The 25,408-nt window shown below is 34.1% G+C and overlaps 1 protein-coding gene across 19 annotated transcripts in view; it reads left to right on the top strand.

Annotated features, from left to right (window-relative positions):
* rdgA (retinal degeneration A) overlaps window positions 1-25,408 on the top strand; it is a 1,310,388-nt gene that overhangs the window by 1,226,642 nt on the left and 58,338 nt on the right. For all 19 annotated transcript variants that reach the window (XM_067783802.1, XM_067783806.1, XM_067783805.1 and 16 more), the window contains 5 exons: window positions 5,285-5,618; window positions 5,684-5,864; window positions 5,928-6,337; window positions 12,794-13,087; window positions 18,675-18,901. In XM_067783802.1, coding sequence (XP_067639903.1) covers window positions 5,285-5,618; window positions 5,684-5,864; window positions 5,928-6,337; window positions 12,794-13,087; window positions 18,675-18,901 — 1,446 coding nt within the window. The remainder of the gene's footprint in view (window positions 1-5,284; window positions 5,619-5,683; window positions 5,865-5,927; window positions 6,338-12,793; window positions 13,088-18,674; window positions 18,902-25,408) is intronic.

Here is a 25,408-nt window from a genome sequence, read left to right on the forward strand (position 1 = left end):
GGTCTTCTCAAACTGTAGCTTAAAGACCTGAAAAGGAACAGAACCGTCAAAGGATGGTGTCCTTACCTTTGGATTACTCGCTGAAACAGCTGGCCGGTTTAGTTGTAACTGCTCCATACGACCTTTTAACGCTTCTATTTCGGCATCAATTTTGTCCTCGAGTTGTAAAATTTTTGCATCCTGCTCTTCCAGTTTCACAAAGAGCTGCGATGATACCTGTTCCGAAATTTGTGCCGACATTTCAGATATACGTGCCTCTTGCGCTTCCAGTTGAGATGCCAAATATGTCTTCTGTTCTTCCAATTGTGATGTTATACGGGTTTCCTGCGATTCCAGTTGGGATACCATATACGTCTTCTGTTCTTCAAGTTGTGAAGAAATTTGTGTTTCCTGTGCTTCAATCTTCGATGTTATTCGTGTCTCCTGCGCTTCCAGTTGGGATGCCAATTGCGACGACATTGATGCTACTGTCGATGTTTGTGCAGATATTGCAGCCAATATCATGTTCAAGTCTGTGCTGGTAACTGTCTGCGATGTTTCGTTTTTCTCTTCAATTTTTGTTGTCTCCTCGCCATCAAGGTGAAAGACATACTCTTCCACGTTAATTCCCTCTAATTCCATTGCCGCTCGTAGTCGTGCCTGAAGTTCGAGTTTATTGCCGGTTGTATTCAATCCGCGGCTGTCCAACTCCTTCTTCAGTTGCTGGATCTTCAATTCACTGAATTTTGCCATGTCCTTGTTGTCCTCTGGAATTTATTCAACAATTCCTCTTCTGACACCAATTGTAACGAATTTACTTGCAAATCCTCTTATTTGCAATCCTCTGCTACGTTCGAATCACTAGACTGTTGAATAAATAACTCCAATAATGAATAATGGAAAAATGGCCTTTATTAAAGTACTTCACAATAACACTTATACTTTGCTACTCGCTGACTTAATAACCAAACTGATTGATAACTCAAATGAAACTCTACTATTGGCCGCCAGATCGCGTGCTTAATCAAACTGATTGATAGCTCAACTCAAACTGAATTACTTCTTACTCGCCTGCCCCGCTTTTATAGTTTACGCTGCATACTTCTAGGCTCTTCCATTTCCAGAACTTACCAACTATATTCGTGTGTGTATAGTTCTCATATAGTTTCTACTTGTTTACAATTGTCTACTTTTTAGCGCTTCTCAGATGTAGATATGTGAGTTTGTAGTTTACAGTCTCCCGCACACACATAAGCGTATAAGTAAATTCATCTGTGTGTGACATCTCATCTCTCGCTGCCTTGTATGTAAATGTTGCTCGTCCGAATGTGTACATATGTTTAGACGCAATTATTGATTCGTTTATGTAGATACATAATGATTGAATTATTGATGTGAATTCACGCCACTGCTTAGCATCGGCCTGGAGATGGCAGCACTCCTTAGTTTTGCTAATATTCGTAACAATATATACATATTCAATAATACTCCAATTAAAGGCAGACATGTATAAAAAGCTTAGTCGCTTTGATGCTGTGGCAGTGTCTTAAGTTATTAATAAAACAACTTGTCGCTTTCCGCGTTATGAAGCGACCAAATCAATTATGGCAATCCGCGTATACGGCCATGGGTATGTAAATATCAATGCTCGTAGCAATTAGCCGACGAAATACAATAGGCACGAGCCAAATTATGTGTCGTCGGTGGTTAAAAGTGTTGCCGTTTATACCTTTAATAACTCACAGCTAAAAGGGGAATTTATTATAAAATTAAAATAAACGAATTTATTGCTCTTTTGCGAAATAATGTTATATTTCTTCGCAAAATTACTTTAATTTATTTCGCCGCTCCCATATATTAATTTGTATCTATGAAAATAATGTAAAATTCTTACTTTGTACTGACATGTGATAAACAAGTCAGCATATACAGGATGACGTCACAGTGCGAATTCGGGCCAGAAACGGGTAAAACACCACTCTTATGTAGCAACTGCAACACAGTTGCTGCAAATTTGGCTGCGTGACTGCGCGAACAATTTTTCGGCAGAATATGATAGGGGGTTTCAAATAGCAAATAAAAATGTCCATAAGCTGTGACAACTCGGCAATTCAGGATATGAGAAAATTATTTGCAATAATTTATATGAACAATGGATGGAAATTTTTGAAATTTACCACAAAAAATGGGCCGGTCAAAAATTTATTCTATTTAAGACTTTTTTGTACGCTACAAATTATTTTGGAACAATTTTTTAGGAGTTTGGTAGAAGAGGCCACTTTAGGTAAGTGGCAACAATGGGAAACCATCGTTTATTCTTTCACCGTCTGGCACGTACGCATATGTATGTAGGTGAAAAATTTCAGCAACACTGCGTAGTCGCTTTTCGAATTTCGAATTCAGTGGCATTACATGATATGTTGGTTTGTGTTTTAGAGCACTTACATACTTGGTCCTACAGATGGGGCGGTTTTGTGCACGACAGTAAATTTCGATATTTGCACAGATTGTTCGAATTTACAAAAAACTTTTTCTATTAATTATAAACAAATAGAGTAATATGTGTTAACAAAAGTAGGCCTATGCACTTCGGCTGATCCATACGTATCGATTCATATAACTTTTGTATGATTTTACGTACGCTAACTATGCGAAACAGCCTGTCAATTGATTGTATGGAAATTTTGTTAGCGTATGAATATATAGATTTTAGCTAATATAACTAATTTGGCTGTTATTATTCCTGCTACTCTGTCTGTTCCCCTTTCGTATATGCAACTTTTTATTTCCTTTATATTAGTTCGGTTGAATGTTTGTCTGCATTTTCAATACAAATCTTGCAATTGATTTTTACGTAACTTCCCATTGAGCTACAAACGTGAAACTTAACATATAATATTGTCATAATGCTACAGGTTAAGACACTGAGACAATGCAAGAAAAGGGGGAAAATCCGTTAGGCGGCGCACCGATCGAAATAATTAGATAAAAATTTGGAAATCTAGCAGCAGCAAGTGACATAGATCCTAGAACACTTCTAGTATTAACCAAGAGGACAGAGTTATTTTATAACATAGGTCCTGGTTTTTGATATGGTTTTTCACTTTGCTCGTTAGACAAACTTCTGATAAGACTACGTGCTCATTCAGTATATGTGAGGTTCTCATGGACCCGCCAGTGCAACCTAACCTAACCCAAGGGCGGGACTGTCTTCGACTGTGCCGAAGACTTCATACCTTTCACGAATCTTATGCCATTCGTTATATCCGAATATTCGGTTGTATAAGATGTGTAATATACAGATGTACATAAACGACATTTTCGATAAATATAAAATAAAAATAGATCGGTAATCCTCACACAAAGTTCCCTACATCATATCCATACGATTTCTTCAGGCAACAATATGTGCTATATACAAACGCATTTGGTGATATTTAAATCTTCTATATAGATATTACAAAAAAATCTTTTCTGGAATATCGGTTGTATATCCGATCCCGTCGGTTCCGAAAAATATCTAATCCAGCACTAAAATATAGCTGCTGACCAAATTTCATCAAGATATCTCAAAAATTGATAGACCAGTTTGCCTTCAAATAAATAGACGGACGGACATGGCTAAATCAACTCATCATCATTCTAATCATTTCGGTATACTTATTGATAGGTCTTCTTTTCTAAGAACTTGCAGTTTTGAGATTCGTTACAAACTTGATATACCATTTCATTTTCATAAAAAGTATAATAAATTGCTAAGTAGTTCTATATGATCTAGATAGCCTCCGGGTTATAACGCTTTAAAAATACTAATAAGTATATGGGGTATTCCATCCCATTTCGACCAATTTTGAACCCGACCCCTTTAGAATTGGCTGAAAGTTTTTCTTCTTTTTCTAGCTTACGAAAGACGTTTTTCAGAATTTTTTCAAATTTTTTCATCCAACTCAAAAAAAGTTATGAATTTTTAAAAAAAACACCGTTTTTGTTTTCAAAATGCTATAACTTTTTCAAAAATTGACCGTTTGGGATCTTTTTTTTTTTTAATTTGTTTTTAAATGTACTTTTCGGAAAAAATACAAAAAAATGTTTAAAGTTTTTTTTAATTTTTCAGTTTTTCGAGATTTTTCGAATTTCGCCATTTTTTTTTTTTTTCTCATAAAAAACTTCAATCAATTCTGCAATCATTCCCACTAATCCCGGAGTGGGCCGATTTTTTTTTATATTTTTTTTTATTTAATTGAAAAAAAAATTTTCAAAAATAAAAATTTTTTTTTATCAATTTTATTTATATAACAAAAAAATGTAAGAAAATGATTTTTAAGTATTCTTTTCTTTATATATTATGGTAATCTACGATTAAAATAACCAGGATTAATGACTGACACAGTAAACAGGTAAGTTTTCTAAAAATAATGTAATAATATATAAAGAAAAGAATACTTAAAAATCATTTTCTTACATTTTTTTGTTATATAAATAAAATTGATAAAAAAAAATTTTTAGTTTTGAAAATTTTTTTTTTTCAATTAAATAAAAAAATATAAAAAAAATCGGCCCACTCGGGGATTAGTGGGGATGATTGCAGAATTGATTGAAGTCTTTTATGAGAAAAAAATGACGAAATTCGAAAAATCTCGAAAAACTGAAACATTAAAAAAAAAAAAATTTAAAAATTTTTTTGTATTTTTTCCAAAAAGTACATTTAAAAACAAATTAAAAAAAAAAAAAAGATCCCAAACGGTCAATTATTGAAAAATTTATTGCATTTTGAAAACAAAAACGGTGTTTTTTTTAAAATTCATAACTTTTTTTGAGTTTGGATGAAAAAATTTTAAAAAATTCTGAAAAACGTCTTTCGTAAGCTAGAAAAAGAAGAAAAACTTTCAGCCAATTCTAAAGGGGTCGGGTTCAAAATTGGTCGAAATGGGATGGAATACCCCATATATGTATGTTGTGATGAGATCACAAAAACGCAATGCATCATAAGATGCACCCTGTTTGACAAGGGGATCTGTCTTTTCATTACCATCATTGCCCTCATGTACGGAGAACCCTCGCAAGAAAACCGTGGCTTTGGCTTCCATGTCGTATATGCCACTTTAGTGTATGCAGTATCATATGAACAATCGTGTTTTGATTCACCCTTTTTGTCTCAGGCTTCCGAATCAAAGTCATTACTGTATGTGTTCCCTGTTTGGCAGACTCTTTGCCCTATTGTGGATACTTAGAAGTTGTCATTACTATAAAAGTGAAAAATTCATAGTTGACGTCATCTAATTAAAAGTCATCCTTCTCTTTGCAGGCAACTACGCGCCTATTATCGTGCCACCCTCTTGGATTGTCAAGCTACCAACCAAAGGCGCATTTAAATCGTCAATACGCGTGAATAATAAAAATGTCACAATGAGCGGCAGCAAGAAGAAAGGTGCGAGTAAACGACAAAAGCAAAAGGAGGAGAAGAAAGAACCACGTGCTTTCATTGTAAAGCCTATACCATCACCTGATGTCATACCCGTTATTGTATTTATCAATCCTAAATCGGGTGGCAATCAAGGTGTTAAGCTATTGGGCAAGTTTCAACATCTACTTAATCCACGACAAGTTTTCGATTTGACGCAAGGTGGACCAAAAATGGGGTGAGTTGAAATAATAGTAAATAAACTACAGAGTAGAATATTAACTTTCTTTTATAACTTTTTAGCTTGGAGCTCTTTCGTAAAGCGCCAAATCTTCGCGTATTGGCATGCGGTGGTGATGGCACAGTTGGCTGGGTACTATCTGTATTGGATATGATTAATCCACCGATAACTCCAGCACCTGCAGTCGGTGTACTACCGCTGGGTACTGGAAATGATCTCGCTCGCGCTTTGGGTTGGGGTGGTGTAAGTATAATGAGTTTTACATAATAAACCTGTATAAAATCTCACATTCTAACCTCACTTTAGGGTTATACCGATGAACCAATCAGCAAAATATTACGTGAAATCGGTATGTCTCAGTGTGTGCTAATGGATCGTTGGCGATTGAATGTCACACCGAATCGTGATGTGGAGGACGATAATGTGCCGCGTAGCAAAGATAATGTACCATTAAACGTGATCAATAATTATTATTCATTTGGGGTCGATGCCCATATTGCACTCGAATTTCACGAGGCACGCGAAGCTCATCCAGAACGTTTTAATTCACGTCTACGCAATAAAATGTATTATGGCCAAATGGGTGGCAAGGATCTTATATTACGTCAATATCGAAATCTTTCACAATGGGTAACACTGGAATGTGATGGGCAAGATTTTACAGGTAAACTAAGGGATGCCGGGTGTCATGCGGTGCTCTTTTTAAATATTGGCAGGTGAGTTTGCATTAAAGAAACATACATACTCGTAGTAAATATGTTCATACTTATTTACATACGTGCAGATAGTTATAAGCACTTCACGATAATAGAATGAAAAATGTGGTAGCGCTCTTGCTCTATAAAGCACGAAACGGTTTAACTCAATTACTTGGGTTGTGGCAAACTTGTAGGCCTGGGCAGGAAAAATTGCAATCAATTAGCTATAAATTGCACACCTTTTTTAAGTGCACCCAACGGCGCACAGTGGGCTGGATTTGGCTTTCAGTAGACTTAGGGAAATGAAAAAAATATTAGTTAATAACACAAAAACTTTGATGGGGATCGATTTTAAGTCTCATTACATGACGTTTTTATATATGAGTATTTTTTCATAAAGTCTTAAACAAAAAAGTTATAGCAAATAAAAAAAATGTATGTATGGGAAAAATCACATTTTTACCGTCAACTCATTTTCCTCACATTTCCTCAAAACTTCATTAATTTATTTATATAGTTAGGGTTATATATTATGCAATGTACTCGCTTCATGGTTCGAAAAGGTTCGCGTTTTTTTTTTTTTTTTTGATTTTTTTGTTTTTTGATTTTTTTTTTTTTTTATTTTTTTTATTTTAGTATTGCGAATCACTTTTTCATTTTGGGTAGAATTTAAAAACAAAAAGCTTTTTTTGTTTGTTTTTTTTCGTTTTTTTTTTTTAGTGTTAGTATTGCGAATCACTTTTTAAATCTGGGTAATATTTAAAAACAAAAATATTTGATAATTCATATTATGCATTTAATTTTTTATATTGAATTTGCATTTATCAATCCAAAAAAGGTTCAAATCAAAAATTTAGCTATTCCAGCTTTTTCGTTAATTTTTTTGGTATATGATGCTTACTATTCCAGCTTGTTCGTTAGTACCAAAAGAGCAATTAAAAGCAAAAATTATTCGATCGGTCAATAGTCCATGCAATCTCCAAATATACATATAGGTATATGACCAAAAAAAATAAAAAAAAAACAATTTTTATTATTTTAAGTAAATGTTGCGTTTCATATGTAGTATGTATATTAGACTGGGTTGGTCCCCATACAAAAAAAAAAAGTTGCTAATGTCCGCCCCAAAATTTGAAGATTATGTTGAGAGGGTTTCGGAAAAATTTTTTTTAATTTTTTTTGATCCTTCGAAATACAGCCAAAAAGATTTTTTCGTTGTAACTTGGTTACTTGACGTCGGATTTTTAAAATTGATATGTCATTATTTTGGCCGTGAGAAGCTTCACATTTCCGTTTAATGTCCCTTTAAGCTATGAAGTCGTTTTCACATGATTAGGTCAACTAACAAAATTTTACCCCCCTAATGTATGTTTTTTTCCTTACCAAACGAAAGTACTAAAAAATTCAAGAAAATGTTGCTTTGAAACCATATTACTAAAATAATAAACAAAGAAGTTATAGCACTTTCAATATTTATTGCAACTGTTATTTTACCTGATTCTTATTATACTTAGACCTGAAACTCATGATATTTTTGGAGGAAAAATTGCAGGGTTAGCATTGAAAAGTTAATAAAGATATGCCAAATATCATGAATAGGCGAAGTCAAAGTAAATAAGTGAGTCAAACCTGTTGTTTCGTATTTATAATAATAACACTATGCGACAAAATCAACTTTTTTTCTGGGTATTGGACAAACCCACTTTTTCGTAGAGATTGAGGCTAAAGTAAACAAAGTACTATCTCCGTTTTTCGAACTTAGCCTCCAAAAAATAGATATCGGCTTACGAAGTTTGAAGTTCGAAATTCTACATTTCGAAATTTTATTTTATTTTTTTGTTAACGGGTTCAGCAAATTGATTAAGTAAAAATGTGGGCGTGGTCCACCCTTTTCCCTTATTAGAAGAGCTGGATTCTTTTTTTTTTTTTTTGAGAAATTTAGTATAACAGCTGTTATACGAGGTGAAAAGTCAGACTCTGACTCCTAAATACAGTCAGACTCTGACTTCTAACTTTTCACCTCGTATAACAGCTGTTATACTAAATTTCTCAAAAAAAGAATCCAGCCCTTCTATAAGGGAAAAGGGCGGACCACGCCGACATTTTTACTTATTCAATTTGCTGAACGCGTTAACAAAAAAATAATATAAAATTTCGAAATGTAGAATTTCGAACTTCAAATTTTGTAAGCCGATATCTATTTTTTGGAGGCTAAGTTCGAAAAACGGAGATAGTACTTTGTTTACTTAAGCCTCAATCTCTACGAAAAAGTGGGTTTGTCCAATACCCAGAAAAAAGGTTGATTTTGTCGCATAGTGTTATTATTATAAATACAAAACAACAGGTTTGACTCACTTATTTACTTTGACTTCCCCTATTCATGATATTTGGCATATCTTTATTAACTTTTCAATGCTAACCCTGCAATTTTTCCTCCAAAAATATCATGAGTTTCAGGTCTAAGTGTAATAAGAATCAGGTGAAATAACAGTTGCAATAAATATTGAAAGTGCTATAACTTCTTTGTTTATTATTTTAGGAGGAATATGGTTTCAAAGCAACATTTTCTTGAATTTTTAAGTACTTCCGTTTGGTAAGGAAAAAAAAACATACATTAGGGGGGTAAAATTTTGTTAGCTGACTTAATCATGTGAAAACGACTTCTAAGCTTAAAAGGACATTAAGCGGAAATGTGAAGCTTCTAAAGGCCAAAATAATGGCATATCAATTTTAAAAATCGGACGTCAAATAACCAAGTTACAACGAAAAAACCTTTTTGGCTGTATTTCGAAGGATCAAAAAAATTAAAAAAAAAATTTTCGAAACCCTCTCAACATAATATTCAAATTTAGGGGCGGACATTAGCAACTTTTTTTTGACCCAGTCTAATGTATATTCGTACCCAATTAAAATTGAGAAACTAAAATATTTAGTTTTCTGTGTCATAGTCTAGGTTTTGCGTTAGGAGTAGTATAGATTTCACTTCTTCGGATATTTCCTCATGCTTACTAGGTAATTTCGATCTCCTCGATGAAATAAATGGGTCAGAAGTAACTAACAAATTATTTAAAATGTCCTCATTTGTGGCTTTGCGGCTTATTTTTCTTGCATTGTCTCGACGATATGCTCTAAAATCTTTATTTCTGGATTCAGCGGCTTCTTCGGACAACTTTCCGCTAGAAATGGAACCAAAATGCTCTATTATTGAAGCCCCGTGTACTAAAATTTTATGTACACTTGAAGGCATGTAATACCATTCATATAGTTCGACGTAAACTCGAATGGTTTCTCTGGCGTACATGTTGAACTTTTGTACATTTATTGGACGCCCACATGAAAGTGTCCCTAATATTATAGAGAATCTTTGAATGAGATATTCACTAACACCAGTTATAGAGGCGGTAGTTTTAATGTCAACGAAAAGTCGTCTAGCGGTATTTCCATCATTTGTTGTACCGTGCCCTTGCTTTACCACGTCTACCAATAAACCAGTCTGCTTAGTAAAAATTATTTTAGTGAAGCCAAAATTGCTGGAAATTGCAAAAAATACCTAGATGTACACATATGCTCGTTACCTTCTAATTGATGTGTCCTCTCGTCCCGATGCTACATATTTTGTTATGGTTGTCGTTTTAAAGGTTTAGAAGAGTGTTAGGAATGTGGGTAGTTCTGTGCCGAAAATGAATATGGCAAGCAGCAAATCGCAAATAGGAGTAGAGCTTGACGGCAGTTCCAAGATAAAATTACAAGAAGTCTCTGTTGGGCAGTCTCCATATTCTCTAATTCTTTCTCGTGTTCCACCATCTTGGCTCCCATTTTCTATATATTTTTTGTCATTTTGCTTTTCTCTCACTCTATCTTCATATCTTTTTATAATATTGCCGTTCACCGAGATATCCCTTTATTCGCACTCCTCTTTTCCTCTTTTTCTCCCTTACTCTCTGATATCGGTCACTAGTACAGTTTATTAAAAATATATATGTATTAGGTTAGGTCAAGAGGGCATGCATTGGAACTTCCCACTTCTCCACCAGGAACATTTTTGTTGTCAATGCCGGGTGGCGGCAACTGCGTTCAACTAGATTACTTCCTAGTAGTCCTCAATGAACCACTTACTTTCTCCGACGAATTTAAGTAGGAGCGAAGGAGCCACCTGCAGTCCTGGACATGGCAGGAAAGTGATAAATTGACTCCTCTTCTTCAAAAAACAATTGTTTCCCGTTCCCTCCTACGCGTTTCAATGCTGTCGCATCTTCTTCAGGGAGTCTGACTTCTCTTCCTCCTCATCCTGAGAGCTTCTGCAGAGGAGCTTGTTGATGGCCTGTGATGACACCCGTAAGTACACTCACTGCACAATTATTAAGGTTGAGGAAGCTAGTTAATTCCTATCCAAATACGGTCGTAAGGAACATGAGACCTCGCAATCGTCTCACTTGGTCCACAGCAAGTCCGTTGCCCTTATCTTAAAGTACTCAACTTTTCTCAGAGGGTAACACAATGGTGGGCGTACGGAGCTATCCGCCTCGCTTATTTCCCTACAATATCGCTTTGCCCAGAGACCAAGTCCTGGCAGCCTGGTTGTCGACAAAGATCGTTACATTTGTGCCCGAGACCCGTATTCTCCTGGATAGGTCTGGCTGCTCTCTCTACAGCATAGACCCCCGCTTGGAAGACAGTGCCTGAGTCAGGAAGTCGGTACGACTGATTAACCTGCTGATGTTATGAGTATGTTTCGGATCCAGTTCTGTTTTCATTTTCGAGCCATCTGTGTAGATAGTAATGCCCTTCCATATATTAACTTAGACAATGCATTGTCCTGCCCGAACGATTACATACACACACTATTTAAAAAGAGTTTCATGAAGTTTCATAGCTTAAACCTCCTCTGTTCTTCCACTCCTCTATTTTCCTCCCACTTATTCTCAACCTAGCATTTCCTCAACCCAGCATTATATCTATGTATCTCTCTCCTTCCTCTCTCTCTCTCTATTCTTCTTTCTATCCTCCCTTCCCCTCTCTATCTCTTACCTGCACGCACACACACACCTACCTTCTCTTCATTTCAAGTAATATATATAATGCTTTCTAATAGGTCGGTCCCTAGTCCACTTACCGGCAATAAGCCAAATTCAGTTTACAAAAAACGTCTTTTTTAGGTGCTCATCTTATTGAGAAAGCCAAACAAGGTACAGCTGAGAGCCTTCGGTAGGAGACGAAATCAGTAAGGTCATGCTCAGTTTACACACGACTCGTAAATCGTTAACCACATACATGAAGCTACAACCAGTTTGCCAATAAACCCCTTGAGCCTTGACTATTGGCTGACAAATAGTCGAAATGGATGCAATTGAATTCAGCAGGCCTCGCAGAGAGGGTTCCAATTCGGATTATGACACACAATTTCTGATAAGAACGAAATGAGTAAGCTCTCTTAACACCGACGAATCCAAAATGGAATGTAGCAGAAGTTTTTTCTGAAAGCGCCCCAACCTCAATTTATTATTTTTCAGACTTGGCTAAGATCTTACAAGCTGAGGTACTGGTTATAGAAGTTACTTGTGGCGTATTTTCAGAAGACTTGCATAGTTCAAATGCGCTAGATATACATATACTCGGACCTTCAAGCAGCACTTTTAGCGTCAAACTAACCCCTTCAAATCCATCAGATGCTCTGTGCAGCGGGCAGTTTCAGAAAAAAAGTGTTGTCAGGATTGCTGGTTTCAGAGCCATTGAGGCCAACGAGAATGGGCACGACTATATGAGGGTGAGAAGGTATCTTTGGTCGATACTTTTTCGTTCGTAGCGCACCATTTACTCACCTCAAGCAATAAATAAAAAGTCATTACACATTCAAGAAATAGCGGTTTGCAACTGGAAATCTACCTGTACTTTTAATATCACCAACCGAATAATACCACTTTACGGGAAGAATGGAGAACCTGTTGAAAAGCTGAGCAAAGAATTATTTGGAATAACTCCCACAATCAAGTGACAATGGCAGCTCTGGGACAACATAAGTTCCTCATCTCCTGTGTCAGCGCTTTGCTAATTGAAGAAGACTTCCATTCCACCTAAATGAGTTTTGAGCTACGACTGCAAGGGTTTAAGAAAGTATTGTATCTTTCATTGACAACACAACTGACGTCACCGTACCAGTTGTACTCTCAGGCTTGCTAGAGCTCCTAAAGGCAATGCGGATCAAGGGGAAACTCAGTTTCAGCGTTCGTTTGAAGCATGTGTGGTAGCAGAGCGTATGATTCATCTACTGTATATTGCATACAATTTATTTTATTTAATCGCACGACTGCACCAGAAATACCAATTTGGGATTGTTTAATTCACGGCCGAAAATCAAGTGAACCACCCTTTATACTAAAATTACGTTTTTTACTTTGTTGTTGATTTTTTTTTTTATTCCGATTTTCATGCATGTTTGTATTTATTTCCCTATTTCATTCAACTTTACGCCTTTAGCTATGGCGGCGGCACCCATCCCTGGAATGATTCGTTTGGCCAATCCAAGCCAGCCATCGATGACGGCATGATTGAGGTCGTCGGCCTGACCACATACCAGCTGCCAATGCTGCAGGCGGGTTTACATGGAACTTGCATTTGCCAGTGCCGTTCGGCGCGTATCGTCACCAAGAAGACAATCCCAATGCAAGTGGATGGCGAGGCATGCCGTGTAAAACCATCAATTATCGAAATGAGTTTGTTAAATAAGGCGCTTATGCTGGCCAAACGCAAACATGGAAGAGGCGATGTACAGTAAGTAAAAAAACTATTACGTATGTATGTATGTACAAATATACTTATGTATACGAATTCACTTTGTAGTGGTAGAATGATATTCCTGCAAAGAAACACCAAACTAGTCGGTGTAAATTTTTTAATAGTTTAAATTTAGAATTTTCTGACTGAAATCAGACTAGTTCAAGAGGGACCAAACTTGTGCCAGTTGAAATTCATTGGGGACCGGAAAATACAAAGTAATAGAGCAAAAGTAGAATAAGCTAAAAACGCTTCCCAAGGCAGCCAGTTCTATGTACCGGAGCGAATCAGGATTTTTCCCGACCAAGGGCTGTCATTTTAGTGTAACCCCATTTAATTTATTGCGTCCCTCCTACAAATTGTCATCCTCCCAGCAGATCATTGCAGTGGGACTGCGCCACACTCTCCTGCTCCGGGAAGGTATCAAACCCGATCCGGGTCCTTCACCTGACTCCGGTCCTGAGAAATGGATTTGCTGCGTTTGCCTGAAAATAATCTTTTTAGGACAGTCACACTCTTGTTAATGTGTCACGTGCAAGGAATGCAGAGGACCGATACAATGCAACACGAGAAGAAAAGAATCTAGGTGGCGCACGGATCTAGGTAATAACTAAGTTAATACTGTATTTGGAATCTTTCCATCGACTTTTATGTAACTCTCTAGCTTCAGACTTGAATTTAAACGTATTTCAGGGTCCCAAGGGTGTAAGACACCTACTACAAAAAGTTCCGCTCTGGCACGCACAGTTCGATATATTTAGAAAGATATATTCAGATGTTTAAAAACTTCTTTATTTAAATTTTTCCAATCTAGATGGACATCAGGTCCTTATATCACCCAGGTTCTATAGAATGTAAGGGAAATTGAAGAGAGGAGGAAGAAAATAAGGAACAAGAGAAGCTAGTTAAGACGTTGATAATAATGGGGATAAGCAAAAATAATGATGATAATTCATAACAGAGTGAATTAAATTGACTAAGTGGAAACAGTCATTGTCCAACGAGTGGACAAATTTGGCATTTAAATTTCCAGCCCTATTCTGCATTTCGACTTGGATTGGAATTTTTTCGATTTGGCAATTTTAGTATTCTGTGTTCCAATCTCTTTCGATCCAACTTCGAATCGTTCGATTTTTTGTATTCTGCATTTCGATCGTAGTTCCGTTTTTCTAAGTTGCAAATTAGTTGGCGGAAAAATATTTTTTTACAGAATTTTAACAAAAATGTAAGTAAAACTTGTTAAGAAACGTAGAAGGCTTGATGATGATTGTTTTTTTATATGTTTCCAGGTCAAAAACAACATGTCGATGTCGAAGTCCTTGGACGTATTTGCCCCGCAAAAGTATCTAACACATACTTGAAAGCATCCTTGTTAAGTCGAAAGTTTTTTTTGAACCTAAATAAGAAAATAGGTCATTAAACTTTACCACTTTTAAGTTAAATTTCTTACAATTCGTCACTCATCTCAAATGGATTACACAAATCTCACAATATTTGCCTTTCCATTCTTTTCGTTCCTTGCCATGGCCACCAATTTTAGTTAAAACGGATTCCTGCACGAATATAGTTGACATTTTCTGAATTTTAAGGATGCTAATTTCATTGCACTGGCCTAAAATACTTTATAAAGGTTTATTTATTCTTTCCGCAAGGATTGTTTACGTTTTCACTTCACCTTCCTCTACGCCGGCAGCTTGCTTTAGCATATAACTGGACCCAACGAACAGACACAAATTATAGCTGTCTATTATAATGGAATCAATAGCCGCGGCATTATTTATTGAGTTGGAAAGCAACGCATACGAAAATTGCCAGGCGAGAATGGAAAGGCAAATATTGCGAGATTTGTGTAATCCATTTGAGATGAGTGACGAATTGTAAGAAATTGAACTTAAAATTGGTAAAGTTAAAGACTTATTTTCTTATTTAGGTTCAAAAAAAACTTTCGACTTAACAAGGATGCTTTCAAGTATGTGTTAGATACGTTTGCGGGGCAAATACGTCCAAGGACTTCGACATCGACATGTTGTTTTTGACCTGGAAACATATAAAAAACAATCATCATCAAGCCTTCTACGTTTCTTAACAAGTTTTACTTACATTTTTGTTAAAATTTTGTTATAAATTAATAAAAAAATAAAAATAAAATATTTTTCCGCCAACTAATTTGCAACTTAGAAAAACGGAACTACGATCGAAATGCAGAATACAAAAAATCGAACGATTCGAAGTTGGATCGAAAGGGATTGGAACACAGAATACCAAAATTGCCCAATCGAAAAAATTCCAATCCAAGTCGAAATGCAGAATTGGGCTGAATGCCGCAACATGTGAAAAAGAACGCGGGTAATGAAATAAATAAACACAAAATTTGTGTGCGTGTTTCTACCACGCACTGCTTTATCGACTTCGAGTCATTTATGTAAGATAATGGAAAAGCCTTTGACACCAAATGGCCAGAGTATCAGTTTTAGACAACTTTTGATGTCAGTCATTATGGCCAAATTAAAACTTAGCATTAGTATTTTTATAATGGCCTTTCGTTAGTTGGGCCAGCACACTACCTCTGTGCCACCGTGGTTCGAATTTATTAAGCCTACATCTCTTTTCACTTACATACATTAACAGCCACTGTTGCATTCGTAAAATTTAATGAGTTTTAGACGTATTGCATAATTACTTTATTAAGTTATTGTATTTTATTATGATAGAAAAACTATTTCGACCCTGCCAAAGATCTCTTCAGATATCTTTGTGTTTTTAAATTAGAAGTTATATTCCTGCCGAGCTGAGATTCGAACTCTAGTCGTCAGATTTCTTATACATACATACATACATATGTCTAAAACTCATTGAAATTTACGAATGTGACAGATGAACAGGCGATTAAATCGAAGATTAGTTAAGGTTTCCGTCACGATAATGTTTAGGGTTACGTTTACTGTTACAGTTACAACTAGGGTTAAGAATATTGTTTCGGTTGCGAAGTTGATTATGGCTACGGGTACCCAAACGGTACCGTTATGGAAACAAATGCAGAGTACCTTAACGCATGAATGCGCTGGTTTGACACCCTCTTTGAATGTATTGTCTGCACGCGTTGCGACTCTTCCTTTATCAAGTAGCGTTCACCGAATTCTAACTCATAGCAAAGCTTTACATCCTGCAATAAGTCACGTATCAACTAATAGACATTTGGATACGTGAACTTGTTGCATAACAGCAATTAAAGCACTTACTCATATTCAGCAGCAGGTATGCAATTTTTCACCATTCGTTTCAATCTTATCTTGTCTCTATGTAGATATAAAGGTCGTGTCTTTTCGATAAAAAATAGTGGAAGAAAATTTCGTTCAAGATCGACCACCAACGATCAATAGCGGAAGACCAGAAAAAATTGCTCATACGTCAAATTGAGCCCACATAAATTGGTTCTGTTGTTCACAATATCAATGCAGGATTGGACATTTCTCTAAAATCAGCGAAAAATAATTACATTTTTCTTCTGCCGAATTATTAAATTCACATAAGTTTGAACAAATTGTTCTTTAAACAAATATTTGAGGTTACATACATAGGTGTGTAAAAAAATAGCAACCAAAATTTTTAACCCTTTTGACCCGATTGGTAGGTAGGTAGGTAGGTATAATGGCTGCGACCCTGGTCGCCCAAGTAGCTAATGAAAAGCCGTTTTGATGTCATAAAACTCGTCTGAACCTACTGAGTACTACATGTATATGTTTTACAACCAGCCTGAATTGTTTATAAAATCAAGAATGTTTGCCATCCCTATTTCCGCTAATCTTCCTAGGTCTTCCAAAAAAAGGCTCCCGAATGGATCTCCCCAGCAGATACCTTGTTTTCCTTTCGTTGTAGTCCGGCCAAATAGATTTTGAAATCGCACAACCCGTGGTGCTCTTCCATTTTTGTTGGCTTTGTTCACATAATAATCTGGAATATCTCCCTTGGCCACCCCTATTGGTGCAATATAACCCAAAAAAAATTGAAAACAACTCCTAGAAAACTTTATTGAATCAAATTCTCAGAAAACGCAAAGAACTGACTGCATCCTCCATACGCACTGAAGAAATATTTTAGTTTCTAGCCAGTCATTTTGATGGGATTAGTGGAGATATCATTGATTCTATAGCACAGATCGAAGAGTATTGCTGAAATTACTTTCCCGATTGAGAGCTTCCATTGAACTTCAAAAAAATCAACAAGTACTAAATTATCACAACAATCTAGAAAGACAAATATATCTTAATATATATATTTCTTCTATACGCGACTTAACTCCTCATAAACGGCACGACCAGTTTTGATGAAATTTTGTGTTTAAATTCACAATTGGGTCCGTGGGTTTGCGTGAAATTTTTTTACAGGGGTTCCTCATCGACAAGCTTAATATTTGGGACACTTTCTTTCTAAAAAGTGGCCCAGGATGATGATATTCGTTTGGAAGTTATTATTTGGACAGCCTTTCGAAAAGGTTAATCTGATATATAATGGCGAATGTAAAATCTGTTAGATCGGATGAACCAATTATAAAAACAAAGCTTCTTTAGTTTCGTAAAGTTTAGGAGATAGTTTGTAAGTAGTGTAAGTGTAGTGTAAGTTGTGTGGATAAAGGCCAAAATGTGGTTCAGGCTGACCCCAGAATGTGTTTTAAGAAGAGCAAGATGGAAAAGAAGTGTTATATAAAAAGCCATAGGCTGAAAATGAGAAAAAAAGAGATAGGAGTACGAATAGAAGACGGATATAAAGAGAAGGGTGAGAGGGAAAAAAGAGAGAAACATCAAAGAGAGTAATATTATCGGGCAGGGGAACGTCTCAATTGTCTATCTGTATCTTATATGTAAAGGTGAAAGCGATTTTAAAAATTGTATCTGTGTTAGTATCATTAGTAACGTAAGAGTTTAAAGAAACAAAAATATTGAAATCGAACAGGAATTCCATATTTGGTATAGATATCCCATGAAGAAATTGTGGTTAGAGAGGTAGAGGGAGTGGGAGTTGCATAGGGAGTGGTAGTGGAAATGAGACTAGGAGTAAATGTGGAATTGTGAAAGGGGTGGAGACAAGGAACAAGAGTGAAAGTAGGAGTGAGAGTGATAATGGGAGCGGTAGTTGGAGTGGGAATGAGTTTCGGAGTGAGAGGAAGGTAAATAAAATAAAGGATGGACAAAAATAAGAAAATAGAAGGTAAAGTAGAAGAGAATGTAATAAAGAGTGAGGAGAGCAAGCGAGACTAACTTTTGAAATGTAGGCAAACCATTTTTGGGGCCGAACAAATACCACCGGGTACTCTAGTTTGTATGTAAAAAAAATAAAAATATGTATACGAGTCATAAAATATGGTCGAAAGGCGGCAGAAATATGTTTGTAAGAACGATTTAATGCATGCTTCTAAATTTATAGTACATTGAAATTTAGTCGGAAGATATACAAGAAAATGGGATATTATTTTCGGATAATTATAAGATATCTACCATACTATACAAATTTATAATAGAAATTTCATAAGTTAAAATTTTGATTGGACGTGATGCACTTAACATAATAACTTCTACATAATTTGTAGGGTTAACCCATTGGAAAAACTTCAATTGACTATCTTACGTATAACAATGCAACAATATGAACAATATCACTACGATAAGGATATGTTGCGAAAATTGGCCAATAAATTGGGTAAAATGGAAATCGAATCCCAATGTGATTTGGAACAAGTACGCAGTATGCTCAATACCAAATTTGAAGAGTCGATTACTTATCCGAAAGTGTCACAGGATTGGTGCTTCATCGATTGTGAGTAAATACACATTTGAAAAAACTCATATTTACTTAAATAATAAATTCAGTTTCGGATGTTTTACAAAAATTTGTTTATTTAAATTCTTTTAAATGTATGGTAACATTTTTTTTTATAATTTGCTTATTTGCAATCTATTTTAAAATAATAAGCAAATTATAAAACTAATTAACTTCCTGACTTATATTATTGAACTCCATTTAGGTCAATAATAATATACACTTACTCACAAAAGTATTTTGCATCCGATTTTTTGCAAATTTCAGCAAGTTTTCCTTAAGATAAATTATTTTCGCAATTTTTTTATGAAAAAAAAATATTAATATATAATTGAGCGGCAATTTTTATTACTAGGTCGCTTTAGGTTGCTTTCTATTCATTTATGTATTACGTGTTCTAAATATAAGCCAAATCGGACCACAAATACGATTTTTTAAATATCTGGATTCTTGCGCCACCGAGCGGAGATTTTTTACGGATCGCTTTCTATTCATGTATGTATTATGTGTTCCAAATATGAACCAAATCGGACCACAAATACGATTTTTTTAAATATATCGATCCATGCGCCACCTATCGGAGTTTTTTTGTTATTATTGAATTATTATCTGGTTCTGAACTATATTCCAAGTTTCAAGTTTGTAGCTTATAGGGAAGTTACTTAAATTTCAATTACAAAATTCTGTTCGCCCGGCCGTTCAAGTGGAGCTAAATAAACCCGTTTAAAAACCATATAAATTTGTGAAATGTAATTTAATGCACCCAACATGTGAGTGCATGTGTTCATTGTCTCCAGCATCACACAGCAAATTATAAAGATTGCGCTCTATATCAACAACTTGTTCGCAAGAATCCGCTACATTACAATCGTGCTAAAGAGAGTACAAGTATTAACCCAGAAAAGCACGCTCATTTAGGCAATGACGAAAATGCAATGGAAAAAACGGAGTAGCTACTAACTAAGCAAATAGAGTTAACAAACCCGCTCTTTAATATGATGTTTCTACTCATAAATAAATTATGCAAGTAAATCTAAGGTTAGCAATATGGAATGCCAATGGCTTAACCCGTCACACTAATGAAACAGAAAACTTTATTGACATAATGTTAGTTTAAGAAACTCATTTTACAATCAAAACCTATTTCAAAAATAACTACGATTTAGTGACATGAAATCACCCAAGCAATAGGGCACATGCAGGTTGTGCTGTGCTAGTAAGATCTAGCATAAAGTATGATGTGCTAGAACCAATACAAGCCACATCAATACAAGCCGCTGGAATCAGAATAAATGCAAGCAATGCGGACTTACAAATTTATGGATTGTATTCACCTCCATGCCATATAATCAAAACTCCTGAATAAGAAAACTTGTTTAACTCTTTAGAACATAGATTTTTAGTTTGAGGCGATTATAACGCGAAGCACTCCTGGTGGGGCTCAGGTACTTCTAACCCAAAAGGAAGAGAGCTTTATAAATGTGTTGTCAACAATAATTTTAAAACTTTGTCGACTGGGAAGCCTACGTATTAGCCGAATCGAAAATTCCAGATTTATTAGATTTCGCTGTGTACAATGGTATCCCAGTTCAATTACTGAAAGTAGTCAGTTCTGAAGAACTAAGATTCTCCTATCATTATTAGTTACGACACTCTAACTAGCCTGAGGTAACAGAAGTACAAAGCATTAAGCAGTAAGAGTCAAATTAACATTTTTCAAGACTGGTTAACTAAAATTTTAAAACTTAATATATCAATTAAAACTTCAGTTGAATTAGATAATGCAGTGGAATATTTCACAAATCGAATTTACGAAGTGGCCTTTGTTTCTACTTCCCAACCGAGTAATGAGTTTAAATCTCGTAGCTGTATGCATATAAGTGTGAGATAAGAGCTCTAATTAAGCATAAGAGACGCCTTCGGAAAAAATGGCAAACTACCAAAAATCCAATAGACAAAACTGCACTAAATAGAGCTACAACTCAGGTTAAAGAAAAACTAAAAGAATTCAAAAATAAAACAGTATCAGATTATATAGACAGCGTAAATGATAGAAATGTTGATGACCATACAACAATTTGGAATGCCACGAAATACCTCAAACGTCCCAAAAAGAGAAATGCGCCTATAAAAGATTGTAACAACGTTTGGTGTAGGACAGATAAGAGTAAGGCTAATGCATATGCTAAGTATCTAGAGACAACGTTTACTCCGTGTATAAACTAAAGCAACAACGATTATGATGTGCTTGTATCTCTAGATACCGATCAAACATATTACACCGAAAGAAATTTTTTCCGAAATCAAAAACTTGTGTAACAATAAATCTCCTGGGTATGATAAAATTGGCGCCAAATGGGTCAAGTGTTTACCGAGAAAAGGAATCATTGTCTTAACTCTGATATATAACTCAATATTAAGATTAAACTATTTTCCTACGCAATGGAAGTGTGCCGAAATAGTTATGGTCCTTAAACCGGCAAAACCTGAAAAACAAATATATTACAGGCCAATCAGCTTATTGACACTATTTTTCAAAATATTTGACAGACTATTTTTGCGCAGAGTATTCCCAATACTGAAAGAAAATATGGTAATACCCGATCATCCATTTGGTTTTCGCCGATGCCATGGTACACCCGAACAGTGCCACCGCGTTTTTAATTTCATAACGGAGTCCTTTGAAAGATACTGCGCCGCCGCATTTTTGGATGTACAGCAAGCATTTGACAAAGTATGTCATCTATAGTTCAAATAAAACTATTTATTTTTAATTTAGAAAATATTTAACTTTATTTTTTTAAAAGATGTTTTTTTGATAACTTCCAATATTTTTATTTTGAAATATTTTACAAAATAAAATGATTTAAAAATAATTTATAAAAACAAAGTGTATGTAACTAAAGTAGATAACCCTATATTTACTCCCCCTCCAGTGAAACGAAAAATTAATTTTGCTTGGAAGTAGTTGTGTAAATATTAATTACGGTGTATATTAATTACTGTAAGAATTTTGTGTTGTAGTTTGAAAAACATTTGAATTGTGTGTTAATTGCGTTAAAAGTTTATGTTAGTATTGATATAAGTACCCAATCTTTTGATGATTTGATGTACCTGATAACTGATTTTTAGTTGTTGTTATTGTTTACTTGTTGTATTAATATTTTATGTATATTAATATTTGGTTGCGTTATTTGTATGTTGTTTGAGAAATATTATTATTTATCGTGATGTGATTGAAGAACCTAGAATGACGTTAAATAATAGTAGATGGCAACTTTGTGTGCACAATTACTCAAAAATTAAAACTTGTATTATGCAGAATATATGTTCAATATATAATTGTACTCTGCATAATGTATGTCCAAGTTGTTGATAAGGAATGAAAAGTTGATTCCTTTAATTGTTTGATGGTGAAATTGTCATTGATTTATATTATGTTAGTGAGCATAAATTGAGTTTTTTATATGATTTTAATTTCAATATGAAAGAATTGATATACATGTGTCAAAAAAAATTATTTTAAGAAATCTTTTGAGATTTTTTAAAATTGATTACAGTAATTAGTTTGATTTAAAAAGTTTTAAGTTGTTATTTTTAATTGGAAATGAGATTGGTAAAATATGAATTTGAGTTTATATGTCTGTTGCTGTAAATTTACTTACATGTGTTAATGATACATATTTTTGAACTTTTTAAACTGGAGGAAGTGTAGATATATAATTAAAATATATTTAATGTAATTATAAATTAGAACAACCTAATAAGTAAACTATTTTATTATTTTATTATTTCACGATTTTGTGAAATGTAATATTTTTAAATAAAATTTTTATCTAAAGGTTTATAGAATCCATTAAAAAAATATATTTTTTTGCAGATGATAAATTCATAAAAAGAAAATGGTTGACTAGTAATGAAATTATTGATCTTTCATTGGTTTTATTTTTAAAATTGCACCGTTTTATACTTTAATCACTGATGTCAATCTTAAATTGTTGTTTATATGTACGTAAAATTGCTCTTTGATATTGATGAAATATGTTGTTTTTTGTTTTAGTGATTGCAGTTAACGTTAACTCTTCATTCGAATTGGTTTTTTGAAATATACTTCTTGTTAATTCAATATAAACAATGCGTTGAATGATTAAAAATTATAGTGGTTTGGCTAATTGTTAAAGGCATTTTTAGAACTGGATTTTCGATAAGATGTAAACTTTCTGCGTTATTAATATTTGTTTGTTTTCCTTTAATTTCTTTCTTTTGATTTTGATGCTTGATATAAATTTATTGTACTGTAGAAATTTCCAGATTTTGTACAGGATCGTTGGTGGGAGCGCCATTTATAGTTCAAATAAAACTATTTATTTTTAATTTAGAAAATATTTAAATTTATTTTTTTAAAAGATTTTTTTTGATAACTTCCAATATTTTTATTTTGAAATATTATACAAAATAAAATGATTTAAAAATAGTTTATAAAAACAAAGTATATGTAACTAAAGTAGATAACCCTATAGCATCAAGGCCTGTTATATAAATTAAAAAAATATACTTCCTACTCCTTTTTATCTAACACTAAAGTCTTACCTTGCCGAAAGTACATTTTCCATAAGGGTGAATGAAGAAATATCTGAAATAGTATACTTCAAAGCTGGAATACCACAGTGCAGCATAGTGGGCCCTATGCTATTTACGAGTTTTACATCTGACATACCCGAAACCGAAAATGTTCCAATTGCTACAGATACACCGCTATACTAGCATTAAGTCAGTATCCAGTTGATGCAACTAATCTAGTTCAGAGAGAATTAAACGAGATACAGACGTGGCTGGACCGATGGAAAATAAAATAAACACAAACAAATCTGTGCACATTTTGTTTTCACTTAAAGAAAAGAAAGACTGCCCTTCACCGCATCTAAATGGTGATATAATTCCCAAACATGATAGTGTCAAATATCTTGGTATACATTTTGACAAACGGCTAACCTGGAAATTACATATTCAAGCCAAAAGTAAACAATTAAAGATAAAAACCAACAAACACTACTGGCTGCTAGGTCTGAAATCACCGTTAGATCTTAAAAATAATATTTTAATATACAAGGCTATACTAAAGCCTGTATGGACCTATGAAGTACAACTGTGGGGTACTGCTTGTAATTCGAACATAGAAATTCTACAAAGATACCACTAAAAAATTTAAGACTTATTACTGGTGCACCCTGGTTCCTTACTATAAAAAATGAAATTAATTTTATAAAAAATGAGTATAAAATATTTACAGAGAAGAAGTAATCATGATAATCCACTAGCAGTTGCTTGATGAATCTAATGAAACTAACTATTAGATTTAAAAGGCATCATGTATTAGACCTTCTCTTTAGAATTTAATAACTAAATGTAAAACTAAAATATTAAAATATAACATAGTTATCTGAATATAAGCATACATTTATTAAGTGGCATGATTGTAAGTACATACACTTACTCACAAAAGTATTTTGCATCCGTTTTTTTGCAAATTTCAGAAAGTTTTGCTTAAGCTAAATTATTTTCGCAATTTTTTTATGAAAAAAAATGTTAATATATAATAGAGGAAACATAGGTTAAAGTTCTAAGTTTTACTGAAAATTCAGGAAATTTTCATCAAATTTTTCAACTTTTCCCCAAGAATTTTCAGAATTTTTCTGAGTATGCAGTTTTGTTGGTCATTCAATTTTAGTACAATAATGTGCTAATCTTAATCCGTTAAAGTGACTTCCTGACTTTTGGAAATTTTTTTTTCTAGCGGACCTTCGTACTTATTCCCATATAAACTTTAGAACGGATTTGTTTTTTATATGGGAAAAAAAACGAAGATCCGCTAGGAAAAAAATTGCCAATAATCAGGAAGTCACTTTAGCGGATTAAGATTAGCACATTATTGTACTAAAATTGAATGACCTACAAAACTGCATACTCAGAAAAATTCTGAAAATTCTTGGGGAAAAGTTCAAAACTTTGATGAAAATTTGCCGAATTTTCCTGAATTTTCGGTAAAACTTTGAACTTTAACCTATATTTCCTCAATTACATATTAATATTTTTTTTTCATAAAAAAATTGTGAAAATAATTTATCTTAAGGAAAACTTGCTGAAATTTGCAAAAAATCGGATGCAAAATACTTTTGTGAGTAAGTGTATGTACTCACAATCATGCCACTTAATAAATGTATGCTTATATTCAGATATCTATGTTATATTTTAATATTTTAGTTTTACATTTAGTTATTAAATTCTAAAGAGAAGGTCTAATACATGATACCTTTTAAATCTAATAGTTAGTTTCATTAGATTCATCAAAGTTGCCGAATTTTCCTGAATTTTCGGTAAAACTTTGAACTTTAACCTATATTTCCTCAATTACATATTAATATTTTTTTTTCATAAAAAAATTGTGAAAATAATTTATCTTAAGGAAAACTTGCTGAAATTTGCAAAAAATCGGATGCAAAATAC

Source organism: Eurosta solidaginis, chromosome 4 (genome assembly GCF_040869045.1).
Source record: "Eurosta solidaginis isolate ZX-2024a chromosome 4, ASM4086904v1, whole genome shotgun sequence".
In the NCBI taxonomy this organism is placed as follows: Eukaryota; Metazoa; Arthropoda; class Insecta; order Diptera; family Tephritidae; genus Eurosta; species Eurosta solidaginis.